We start from the raw sequence: 13,867 nt of genomic DNA, 5'->3' as shown, positions 1-13,867 counted from the left end.
ATATATGGTTCTTATGGAAGGTATGGTCGTATAAACTTCAGAGAAGGTTCATTTGAATACAAATTAAACGTTGTAGTTCATTTTTTCAGAGTGAAAAAAGATTAGAGGGCAACTAACCCTTCCCGCCCTCCACGCCTTTGGGCGTATCGGATGGACAAACCCATCTGATAAAAATTTCAGGTGATCATTTTGTTAAAAATAGTCCAACCATCAGATATTAAAACTCCAGAGTCGACACAACCCTCAGGGCCCAGGGAGAGGCGTTGTAAGTTATAGTCAGGGGATATATATGGTTCTTATAGAAGGGATACTCATATAAACTTCAGAGAGGGCTAATTTGATTGAAAATAGAAAGTTCTAGTTCACTTTTAAAGAGTCAAAATAGATCGGAGCTTAATCTAGTCCCCCCACGCCCCTTTTCCCCAAACCTATCCGATAAAAATATTGAGATAGCAATTTTGTAAAAAATAGTTCAAACATCAGGCAATAAAAAGTCCGAGGCTGACACAAATCCATTTTTTCCCTTTGATATTGTTACTTTGATATCAGTTTTGATACTTTTATGAATATATGATTTTTTTTTAAGTTTGATTTTGAAATAAGGAATTTCTAAAAAACTTGAATTTTTTTGCAATCAAAAATGAAGAAAAACTAATTAAAAAAAACTTTCTGAAAAATACGTTTTCCAAAAAAAAGTAAAGGCCCTTTGAAGCTTAAGCTCAGGAGATACAAATACCTTTTAAAATTCAAACTCAAAACGACAAGAAATTACTATTAAATAATAAATGCAACCCAAAACGAACAAAAATTAAATAAACAATCATAGCAAAAACATACAACAAGTAATGATATAAATGAATAAACAAATCTTAGAGCGAGTAATGCTGAAATCGACTGTCCAAATCAAGCTTAAAACAACAAAATATTTTCCTGTTGAACCATAAATGAAACTTAAAACGAACAGAAATTAAATAAACAATCAATGCAAACAAACATACAATAGATATTAATGTAAATTAATAAATAAATCTTAAAACGAGTGAAACCCCACGCTTTACTGAAACCCAATTTTGTGACAAATATTTTCTTTTGTACTCATTATTGAAAATAAACATTAAAATTATAGTAACATTTTGAACTGATGAGCTTTCAGCAATACATATCATTATACATCAAATATTTAGTTTAATTTATTAGCTCTTTTTAAAGTTGTTAAAGACGAATATAGTTTCCCTACATACTACCTACATATAGTTCCCAAGTGATTGGATACTGCCTCTTTTCCTGACTGTAAATAAAAACCAAAAGCGTACTGCGTCATTTGCGCTTAACTGAAAACGGATTATATTACAAATATCTTCTTTTCCAGTTCTCACAGCATTGAAAATAAAAATAAAAGCACAGTGAAATAAATTCTTGAACTGATGGATCTTTCATCAACTGATATCACTATACATCAAATATTCAAATTGATATTGTATATGCTTTCCTGTACTGCTCAAGACGCAGGTAGTTTTCAGTAAAGCGCCAATGACGCAATAGGTTTTAGACTTTTACAATGAGAGAAGGAGGTGATACCCAAACTCTTGTTTGTGGTGATTTTTGTTCGTTTCAAGCTTGATTTGCATATTCAATTTAAGTTTCACTCGTTTTAAGATTTATTTATTTATTTACATTAATATCTATAGTATGTTTGTTTGCATTGATTGTTTATTTAATTTCTGTTCGTTTTAAGTTTCATTTATACTTCAATAGGGAAATATTTTTTTCGTTTTAAGCTTGATTTTCATATTCAATCTAATTAATACTCGCTTTAAGATCTATTTATTAATTTATATTATTACTTGTTGTATATTTTCGCTATGATTATTTATTTAATTTGTCTTTGTTTTGGGTTCCCTTTATTCTTTAATAGTAATTTCTGATCGTTTTGAGTTTGAATTTTAAAAGGTATTTGTATCTGCTGAGCTTAAGTTTAAAATGGCCTTTACTTTTCTCTGAAAAACTTATTTTTCGGAAAGTTTTTTTTTATTAATAAAGGAAAAAAACAAGTTTTTTTGCTGCTGAATACAAGGAGCAACATCAAAACCTAAAACAAACTGAAATAATTCCGCACATTAGGGAAGCTGCCTCTCCTCCAACTTCACTCTTTAAGCTAAAGCTTGACTTTTTGTCACAATTCTTCTAAAAAACAAGGGCCGATTAATCTGAATGAAAAGCATTTCTAAAGAACTTAAAGACTTAAGAGTAGGTGCACTGGCCCCCTTTATACAGAATAATTTCTGTTCAGAACACCTAAGAGTATAGTAAGTTCTATCTTTTTCCGGATGAAATATTTTTTTGTTCAACAAAATTTGAAGTTACGCATGCATTCTTGAATTACAGTTTGATAAACTTGCTTGTTAGAAAAGTGGCCAGTCAGCCTACCCTCTCTTCCAGTCTAGTAGTTTTCACGACTTACCATAAAATTGCCGTAGAAATGGTTTGTTTCGGGAAATTTGACACCCAGCCCCACTCCCCCTCACTTGTATCCCGTAACTAAATTCATGGTAGTTCGCCTGATCTGGTTGTAGGTTTGTCAATACCAAAGCATTGCAGTCAGACTGTCACTGAGAATAAAAATCCTACAACCTGACCGTCAATTTTAGAAATAATTTAGAATCTCCTTCTATCCTTAATACTTTAATACTATCTTTAATATTATCTCCTTCTGATTTATAGACTTTAGCGTAAAAAGTGAGAGATGAGGAAGCTACCCCTGCCCCCTTTATACAGAATAATTTATGTTCAGAACGCGTAAGAGTATAGTAAGTTCTAACTTTGTCCCGATGAGATAGTCTTTTTTTCTTCTTTCTTTTTTTTCATTCCATCAAAGTTTGAGATTACGCATGCTATCTTGAAAATAGTTAAAAAAAAAATTTTCCACAAAATGAATTTTTCAAGGATAAGTAAAGAACTCTATTAAACCAAAACTAGAATCAAATAATTTACCAAGCATAAAACTACCCCAAATCAGCATCAATAAATAAATGAAACCCAAAACCAACAGAAATTACAATAAATAATGGAGTCAAACTCACACGAGCAGTAACTAACATAATTAGGGCTCACAATCCCTCTGCCTTATCAAGCCCAGAATATAATTTACACTTTACGGAAAAAAAATACAAATGAATATATATTGTAATTTTGATATGCATATGCTCATATTTGTTCATTAAAATTTTAATAATTTTTCATTTATTAAAGTGATAAAAGTGAAAACATTCAAAAAAATATTTTTCTTAATTGAGAACCTCAAGGCAAGAATTTCAGAACAGTTTTTCTAAATGTTTAATTGCAATCGTCATGGGCGTAGGAGAGAGGGGCAGGGGGGGGGGGGGGGGGGGGTTATGTTACCTACATGTTACCTGTAGACCCCAAAGCCGCACCGAAAAGTCGGTGGCGCGCTGCAGAAAAAAAGACGGCGCAGCGCCGCCGAGCTTTCATCAGCGCCCTGACAGCGCTGAGCTGCCCCCGCCCCCCCCCCTAGAACTTCAAATTTACGATAGATATTAGCGAGAACTTTTCGTATGTTGGAATTTTTTGTTGGATGTTACCTGTAGACCCCGAAGCCGCACCGAAAAGTCGGTGGCGCGCTGCCGAAAAAAAGACGGCGCCGCGCCGCCGAGCTTGCATCAGCGCGCTGACGCCACCGCTGATTCTATCGGCGGCGGCGTCACTAATACGCCGCCTTTTTTTTGTTTTTTTCTCTCTTTTTTGGTTATCGATATCGACCTCCGGGCTTCAACCGTCATCCCGGATAATCTGTTTCTTAAAGATAAATACTTTCATCTTGGGCTCGCCATGTATATCGGTTCGTAGGAAGGAGAAGAAGAAGTTTTTCTGGAAACAAAAATTCTACCTTCCACTTTAAAATTCTGTTCATTTTTCTTTCTGATTTTTTCGGATGAAAAGAGGTAGATAAAAGAGCATTAGGCAATTCAGGATGTTATCATAGGCAGCGCAATCGCGCTGTCTAGGTAAACAACAATGTTGGCACAATGTATTATTTTTTTTCATACCAGGGCACTTCATATCAAAGGAATTGTCGAAGAAACTTCGAAAAGGACGCACTCGATTGTAAATTGGAATAGCTAGTGCCCTTTTAAATAGTCGAAAGTGATTGGAAGGCAGCTAACACCCTTCCATGCCCACCATTTCCCCAAACACATCCAATCAAAATTTTAAGATAGCCATTTTGTTCAGAGTAACTGATTTCCAAAGAGAAAATATGTTTTTTGAGGAGGTTACTCCCCCACAACCCTTAGGGCAAGGGTTTTGTAGTTATGCCCTGGGGGTATATAAGAACGATGTTGGAACAATGTATTATTTATTGTTTTTTCCTTTAGACCAGGGCACTTCATATCGAAGAAGTTGTCGTAGAAACTTCGAAAAGGGCTCATTTAATTAGAGATTGGACTGGCTTGGGCTCTTTTTAATAGTCGAAAATGATTGGAAGGCAACTAACATCCCTTCCACGCCCACAATTTCCCGAAACACATCCAATCAAAATTTTGAGATAGCCATTTTGTTTAACGTAGTTGAAAGTTCTGGAAATTAGGTCTTAGAGGATGACAACCACCCTCACAGCCCTTAGGGTAAGAGTTGTAATTTATGCCCTGGGAGCATATAAGGCGTTTATAGAAAGCGTTGCCATAGAAACTCAAAAAGGGATCATTCAATTGGAAACTGAAAAGCCTAGTGCCCTTTTTAATAATCGAAAGTGATTGGAAGGCTTGACATTTTTATAGTAGAGATCGACGTGGGTAATCATTTTGTTGTTGTTGTTGTTTAGACCAGGGCACTTCGTATCGAAGGAGTTGCCGTAGGAACTTCGAAAAGGGCTCCTTCGATTGAAAATAGAAAGGGCTGATGTCCTTTTTAATAGTCGAAAGTGATTGGAGGGAAACTAATCCCCCTCACACGCCCACCCTCCCATTTTCCTTTATGTATAAAAAGTAAATATTGCCTTAAGATTAAATCAAAATGGACTGTGTTAATGCTAATTCCCCATAAGGCATCTCAGCAGTATCCCAAGAACAACTGAGGGTATTATGTTCCAACTTTTGGGGTTTCTTCTGCTCTTAAAATTTGACCAAATCAAAATAGCGTATGTGTATCCAAGCTATCAAAGAAAGTAAACAAATTTTTTTGCGAATGTTATCAAATTTTCCATTTCAGGTCAACTAGAGGAGGTATGAAACTAAATTAAACACTACTATATGTGTCCAGATATTTAAAAGGGTCTATGTTTTAAAATGTTGCTGAAAATTTTTTTCCAGCCTACAAATAGCAGGCCGAACTATAAATTCTTAAAAAAACGAAAAGATTTAAAGTAATATTTTCTTTTTCCCTGAAAAGACTATGTCAATATAAAACGAACAGAAATTAATTAAAAAACTGCTTCCGCAAAGTAAGTTTTTCAAAGAAAAATAAAGAACTCCATTAAAAAAAAAATGAGCAAAATTAAAATCAAATAATCTACCAAGCGTGAAACTACCACAAATCAGCATCGATAAATAAACGAAACCCAAAACGAACAGAAATTACAATAAATAACCGCGTCAAACTCAAAACGAGCGGAAATTAACATAAGTTGGGCTCAAAACCCCCTATCCCTTCCCAAGGCCAGAACCTAATTTGCACTTTACAGAAAACAATACAAATGAATGTGCATTCTCAGTTTAATATACATATACTGATATTTAGTAATCAAAATGTTAATATTATTTTATTTATTAAAGTTATAAAAGTAAAAACATTTATATTTTTTCAGTAAAGTGAAAATCATGCTCTGCCTTGGGAAGGCATAGGGGTTTTGAGCCCAACTCATGTTAATTTCTGCTGGTTTTGAGTTTGACTCGGTTATTTATTGTAATTTTTGTTCGTTTCGGGTTTCATTTATTTATCGATGCTGATTTATGGTAGTTTCCCGCTTGGTAGATTATCTAGAGCTAGTATAGAAATATATCTATAGAAATCAATTACATTTTTTTTGCACAGTTAGCAGAGCACACTGAAGTTGAAGTAGCCTTAAACTTTGACTTGAACTGTTATAACTTGACCACTTCTTTCAGAAAAGAATTTTGGAGGGTTATTCCGTGTTGATAAGAAAAGAGGGTAAAGGTGCAGTTTAGTTCTTCCTGTAGTGTAGGGCCCAGGAGCCCTATGGTAAAGGTGCAGGTTTGTTCTACCTTATAAAAACAACTTATTTCAGCAGATACAAAGAAGAAGCCCATTTGCAGCATTCTGTGGGACCCCAAGGTCCAATGCTAGTATCAGATCCCGCGAGTGGCAGTTTACGCTCGTCAAATTCTGGCTGTACCGGCCACAAGTGCCCCAGCTAAACGGGTTTTTAGCACGACAGGACTGATAGTGACTGCAAAAAGATCAATGGCTCCATCCACAGTGAACAAACTCACTTTTGTTACATCAATTGTAACTGAAGTGATGTAACCACTGATTTAAAATTGTTGGTGTTGTTAAGCCACGGTATCTAACTTGTATACAGTTTTTATTTATTAGTTGTTATTTTTTTTGTTTTTTCACTTCCTTTTCGTATGTATTTGATGAACAGGAGATGTTTGAATTTCAGACTTTGAAAGGTATACACACATTAGCCCAAATAATTAACAAGAAGGAAATGACTAAACACGGGATTTTATAGGAACAATGCGATGTTAAACATAAACACAACAAGTAAGTAAGTCAAGTAAGTCATGTTGTTCCTGTATGTTTTTAGCCAACCATTTTGAAAATCCTTACTAAAATCAAGGTTGAACGTACTTGGTGAAGTGGAATTTTATTATTATTTTTAATCAGAAAAATTGGCGCGCCGTGGTGCACCGCCGGTCTAAAATCGGCGGCGCGCCGCCAAAAATATTTCGGCGCGCCGCCGCCGATACTAAATCGCATATTCGCCGCCGTCATGTCGGCGTGGCGCGGCTTCGGGGACTAGTTACCTGGTAGATGGTTATAAAAGCTGGAAATAAACAGAAACTTCCAAATATCGTTTGCGATATCAACATTTACGTTTCGATCTTCAATATTGATTTTCGGTCCGATATATAGATAGGAGACTGGCCCACGATCGGCTGATTTTGACTTGTTTAATTCTCCATGAATTGATTGAAGCGATAAGAAGTTGCTGAGTATGCCAAAGTAAATGTAACTCATTCAATATCATCCTTGAAAAATACAATTAGAAATACTCCGCCATTTTCCCACCTGGATGCCTCTCTATCCAAGAGGTCAAGAGTGCCAAACCTGGGCCACCTCGGCACTGGTTCGGTCGTCTCTGGCTTACGTTTGGCCACCGGGCAAAAGAAAAAGAAAAAAGACCAGGGGAACATTAAAGCTTGTTTTTCGGCTATAAAATTAAGAAAGAATATGGTCAGCATAAAAAACTACAAAATGAATTTCATTAAAGTTTAAAAAAAAACTAAAGAGTATTAATTTCAAATTATACATTGACTGACCAACACCAAAAGTAAGCCGCTCTGCTAATCTTGGTGTTCTACCTTTCAGTGGTGGCAGTTTTATTTCAACTTCTGTCTTTAAGACACTATCCATCTCGCCAGTTAGCGCAAAGTCTCTTGCTCCAGTCTCTTTCCAAAAGTGGACCTTAAGTTCTTCAGTTACTACTTTTTGATAATGATAATATTGTGAACAGAATTCCCTTTCTTGCTCTTCAGCTCAATCAAATTGTAATCACCAGCCTTGACTTTCTCAGTGTCAAATTAGAAGTTGGTGGTAGGGTGCTTGTCTTCAATGTCTATGCTGGGGTCAAAAGAGTTGTTGTATACAGGATCATCTACGTCAGAATCGTCACTCTAACTGTAACTCTTGTTGCGAGAGACACGCCTTTTGCTTTTTAGTCTTTTCACTTGTCTGACTTTCTACAGTTCCAGGACTAGGGCTTTTTGGCGGATACAGCTTTTATTCTAGCATTAATGCATTCTTTCATAGGGGTGTCAGTGAGCACTTCTGACTTTTTCATATTTTTTTCCTGTTGATTTTTTTGGGTCTGACTTGATTGATAAAATGCTGCAAGTAAAGCAAAGAATGAGGGGCAGTCATCCAGCCAGAACTATTTTCTGAGCTGATCGTGATGGTTCCTGGTAAGGCTCCCCTGAGTAAAATTTCCAGACACTGTTTTTGTGGGGAAATAAGTAGAGGAGGCACTGTGTTCCCAACACATTAACACCAGCACAAATCGTGGTCAACTGACCTCTTTCTGCTGACGAGACCTTCAATACTTACATCTAGCCTCGCTGTGCAATGACTTTACCAGGCTTGTGAATTTTTTCAGACCTGATTCGTCAAAACTTCAAATGTCTTGTGGTCTGAACATATGTTTATGTAGGCCTCAATCCAGGTTATTAAAGAAAGCTCCTACACTGTGACAGTTGAAAGCAGTTGTCCGTCATAGGCTTGTACATATTGGCGTTCTTACTGATAGAGTTTTAAGGCAATCCATAAACCACGGCACCAATCTTTACCTGTAATTCCTCCATTGTCTCCACTGCCTTTGCAATTCCGTTATCCGGTACTTTTGTGCTCTTAATAATGGCATAAGTGTATGCAAATTTACACGCTTCTAGGGGAATACAGTCGAAAGCATATCAGCTATCGTTTTCCACTAAGATTTTAGTTTTTTTTTCTTGCTCCTCTTTAAATACTTATTATGTTTTGTAACAAGGTATAGATAAACTCAGGTCCAGACTTTTTAGAGGGATATTCAGCTTCTCAACTTTTTTTTTATGTAGTCTTGCAGCGTTCCTCTTGGGACTTCTTGTAGAATAAGACAGAAAAAACTACTATTTTATTTTCTTCTGGATCACAGCCACCTTTCTTTCTTTTCTCTTCTGTTTACTTTTAATTATTTTATCTTGAATGAAATTTAACAGGAAAAAAAAGAACTTCAGTTCACCTACTGTTCTGACAAGATTAAACAACGCCAGAAATAATACAGTTTTGGGTTTTAAGCTTGCCTTCAACCTTTAAATATGCTGTTTACACAGCTTTTACAAGCATAGCCCACTTTTGGAGACCTTGGTACGGCATGCCAAATTTACCCTGGGTATTGTGGGCGAACATGGGAGTTCACTATCCCACAGGATGAAAAAATACTAACAGCAAACTGGTGAAGATGGCAAGTCTCGGAAGCTGAAAAAAACAGGCAAATAATAAGAGAATACAATGTGAATTTACAACGCGAGTTTTCTAGTATTCGTAATTAGGTGTTGGCTTTCAGACAAAATTGAACAAAATTCCAGAGTTAATCACCTTAAAACCTGATCCAATCTGATATTTTTGGTAAAAGTATTAATTAAGGTCAGACTTTTTAAAAACATACACTGCAATCTGTCAGAGCTTTTATAATCCACCAGAAGCCCCATAGGTTTTTGTATTGAAACTGTTTGCTTTGGCTAAACGTTGGCCGGTCTCCCCTATACCAATTTTGATGTTAAATTTTGCCCAACTGTAAGCTTTTGAGTTGAATTCTTAGAAGAAGCTGCTATCTAACCATAATGTGATTTGTGTCAAATTGATTTTGTGGTGTGTATGTTTCCTAGAAATTGGATGTAGTATAGTGGGTCTCTTAGGTTATACTGTTGCAGGAAAAGTAGAACATGGAAAATGTTAAAGGCCGAGTTTTAGTGAAATATAGAATGACTAGTTTCTAAAGGCCTATATTCAAAGGACCTCGGGAAGCATTAGTAAGATCCCTCCCCCCTCCATCATAGAAGCGGCTGCCCCCCTCTACACAAGACGCTGCCTAAGCCCATGGCAATCGTTATCATTTATAATTACGCTAAATATATGGCATTTGTGTAAGGATGCCATCCTGCGAAAAAAAACTGTCATCTATTATTTTGAAAATTCTAAATATTTGATAATCGCCATCTCCCTGCATAAGCAAAAGAAAACTGAATAGAAAATAAATAAAGCCAAGAAGTTAATTTTTGGAATCCAAATGTCCCACCTTCAAACAAGGGTATTAAACCACTCTCAGAGGGTACTGAAACTTTACAAAGAAGCTTTGAGAAACATTGAAGGATACCATTATGTGAGGTAGACTCTGATGGGCTTTGGTTGCAATTGTAAAATAGCCTAGGCCTACCTATGTTTATAATTTGATTAAAAACGCTAGGCCAGGGTCTATAGTGATTAGGGGTAGAATACTCCATAATTGGAAATAGGTAAATCTGATGAATAGCCGGTATCCAGAAGGAAACATGCAAGTGCACTAAGAGGCATTTTTAGATTAGCACTAGGCTAGGCTGTATAACTAACTGAAAATAAAATCTTGTATAAGCCTAGAGAAGGAGACATGTTAAGAAAACAATTCATACATTATAATACATATAATAATTATAGCTAACACATTTTGCATACAGCCCTGCTATAGCCTATAGCCTAACCCCCAACTTCCCCTTGTGTGGAAATGTATAACCCAAATTATATATAGTTCCAATGCATTCCGCCACCTGTCACTTGTTTTTATGGTTTTGTTTTGTCACAGTTGATTCAGTTTATAGCCTAGGTACATAGATTGAAACTAGAGAGGTGCATTGGAAGAATAGGCCTAGATGGGAAATATAATGGTCAATATATACCAAATCATATTATTGAGTTAGGACTAAAGTGAATACACCATTTGATGCCCTTTTTTATGCTGATTACAAATATAATAAGCATTTCTATCGGAAATGAATATCAGCTCCCCCCTATATAGGCCAATTTAGGGTTAGGTTAGGTATAGCCTATATAGGGGGGGGGCTGAAATTCAATTCAGATATAAATTCTTATTATATTCGAAATCAGCATAAAAAAAGGCATCGAATGGTGTATTCACTTTAGTCCTAACTCAATAATATGATTTGGTATATATTGACCAATATAATATCTATTAACACATTAGGGGGGAGGGGGTAAAGTATCGCAGGGCTGTATGCAAAATGTAGTTAGCTACAATTATTCTGCATGTTATGAAGCATGAATTGTTTTCTTAACATGTTTCCTTCTCTAGCCTAGGCATAGAATATAGCTACCTACAGTAGTACTATTGTATTCCTTGTTTTATGTCCATTCAACATAATAGTTTTTACCGTGACAATATACACCCCACCCTCCCTGATAGACACAGACCACTAATTACATATTTATTTGTTTTTCCTTCCATTGATTGATCTACTGTAAAACTGGTTATTCTGTGTAGGCTGAAGATATCTAGGTTAGCCTGAGCAATTGTGCTGGAGATTAGATAAAAATAGGCTACTATTTTGAGTGAGTTACAAAATATAACAATATCCTAAGGCTTTGTATAGGATCATCAAGGGAGCTGGGGATGAATTATCACAGCCATGACTTTAACAATTAAAAAGAGTATAAAATTAGTAATCTAAAAATGCCACTTTTTGTTCTAGGTTTTCTTCTAAAGATGTGCTAGGCCTATTCTGCAATTTTATTTGGATAACTAGGCTAATTGCCACTTCAGCAGTTAAATTGCTGTGGTAAAAGGAACATATATATATATATAAATAAAAGGAACATATGTTTTGAAGTTTTACAAAAAAAAAATATAGCTTTGACCACATACAGTTTGTTCACTTTTTTATCACTGTTGTAAATAAAATGTTCCATTTTTTTCTATTTTTTTATCATATGAATTAACAAAAAAAATATTTATTCAATTAAGATAGTGAGAAAAAGGTAGACAGAGAGGAATTAATCTGTATTGTGGTGCTGAACTGGCTTAGTCTATTATTACCTTATCTTAAATCACCTTAAATTATACTTGCTAGCAATAGGATGAATCCTGTGTATTATACAGTCCCTTTGGGCTGTACATAGTATTCCTGGGCTATATATAGTCCCTTTGAACTTAAATATGCTCTATATTGGAATATGACTGAAATTTTAAGTGTCTGTTATATCACACAGAAATTGGATTGTATCAGCACAGGAATTGACTAAATTTTTGTAATGAGTTTGTGATTAGTTTGAAGAGTTTTAGCTACATACAACACTTGTAATTTTAAATGTACTGATTAGCAGTAATATACCCTAATGTTGGAAGAATGCTTTAAGTTTGAGCCTAAACTTTAGAAAATAATCCCAATTTAGGACATGGAATCTTAAAACTAGAGAAAAATATCTAGATGACAATCATACTCTATCCTGGATACATTCAACCTAAAGCAGTGTTCACAAGTATGTCTAGCTAGAATCCCATGTCTAGACACATGTCTTGGCAGAATTCAGTGTCTAGGCAACAACCATTCAGAAGTAAAATTTGGTGCTTAGCTAGACATGCTAGACAAGGCACTTCCTTAGTAATAAAATATTTAATCTCAAATCTTTATTATATCAGACTTTATCCATTCAAAAGTTTCATCAAATTTGGCTAGGCATTGAGTTCTAGACTCTAGAACTCAATGTCTAGGATTTTTCATTACAGCCAATCAGAATGTTTCAAGTTCCACTATTTTCATCATTTATGTTTGCATTTTTAAACTGAATTTTAATTTTTGTTTTCTTATTAATTATTTTTTTTTTTTAAGGCAAATATGCAACACCAGACATAATAGTGAAGCACACTAAGGTAATTGTTTTGCTTATCTTATCCATTATCTTTTGACAGTAAAAATAGGGATTACAATTTTGAAAATTTTGCCTGCATAAGCTCTCTTGACTGGCTAGAAATGACAATTTGAAACTAAATTTGTAGTTTTAGCTAAGCACCAAATTTTACTTGTGAATGGTTGTTGTCTAGACATTTAATTCTGGCTAGACACATGTCTAGACATGGGATTCTAGCTAGACATGCTTGTGAATGCTGCTTAAGCAAATATAATGAAACAGAAAAATTGCATTTAAATAGGTTATGGGTTTTGGTTCAATTTTTGGCCACTTCTAAAGGAAAAATTTCAATAAAAGTAGTACCACTGTATTCCTTATTTTACACTCTTTCAAAATATTATGATCACTTTGCTGACAATGTACATCAATGCCCAAAAGTCCCAGTTAAATACTAAAAGAAATCACCAAAACAATGAATTTCTTAATTTTATGTTGTTCCTATCCATTTTTATCCACTTTTTAAAATTAAGTAAAAATATTCTTATCTGATACTATGATAAATCATAGGGAAAACTGGATATTTTTGGTCAATATAGTCTACCAGAATTCCAAACTCCTCTTAGCTTGTATTTTGGTCTTTGGTTTAGTCAACTGTTTTTTCAATTGAGAAGTATCAATATTTATAATTATAGCCTATAGAGAACTACATTTAAAAATGCATGTTTTTTTTAACTGAAAGTAAAGAGTAACATTTCAACTTGAAATGAACAGAAATGCTTCTGTATATGACAAGGTTACCTCTTCCTCAACCCTCACCCTTTATGCTAAAGTCTCAAAATTCTTTGAAAACACTCATTCAAATTCAATGGCTCTTTTGTTTGAGCAGTCTTTCTTTTAGAATTGTGACAAAATGTCTAAATTTAGTGTAAAGAAAAGAATTGAAGAAAGGGTATGCCCTCTCATATACAGGATAATTTCTGTTAGTTTTAAGTTCTAATGTTGCTCCTGATTTTCAGGCAAAAAACTATTTTTATTTCTGTTTTTTTTTAATGATTCCAAGAAATTACCCCCTCCCCCAGTGTAAAATTTCACCCAGATTCTTCCTACCCATAAAAAATTCTCCTCATCCACAAAGAAAAAAAAATCACATCCATGATCTTTCTTAAAGTAAAAATAAAAAACTTATTTTTGTAAATATTGCCTAAAACCTCTACAGTATGGCTCTCAGACTTGCTGA

At 34.8% G+C, this 13,867-nt stretch overlaps 1 protein-coding gene across 1 annotated transcript in view; it reads left to right on the top strand.

Annotated features, from left to right (window-relative positions):
• Window positions 1-9,960: 9,960 nt before the first annotated feature.
• The window catches only part of ND-B22 (NADH dehydrogenase (ubiquinone) B22 subunit), a 44,484-nt gene continuing 40,577 nt past the window's right edge, over window positions 9,961-13,867 (top strand). Inside the window, exon 1 of the mRNA XM_089099793.1 lies at window positions 9,961-10,119. Within this exon, the coding sequence (XP_088955919.1) occupies window positions 10,022-10,119 (98 nt within the window). The 5' untranslated portion in view covers window positions 9,961-10,021. The remainder of the gene's footprint in view (window positions 10,120-13,867) is intronic.

This window comes from Artemia sp. Qi Xiang Cuo, chromosome 14 (genome assembly GCF_049724085.1).
Source record: "Artemia sp. Qi Xiang Cuo chromosome 14, ASM4972408v1, whole genome shotgun sequence".
Classification (NCBI taxonomy): Eukaryota; Metazoa; Arthropoda; class Branchiopoda; order Anostraca; family Artemiidae; genus Artemia; species Artemia sp. Qi Xiang Cuo.
The sequence above is the reverse complement of the archived record's forward strand: the minus strand, read 5'-3'. Positions and strand labels throughout refer to the sequence as shown.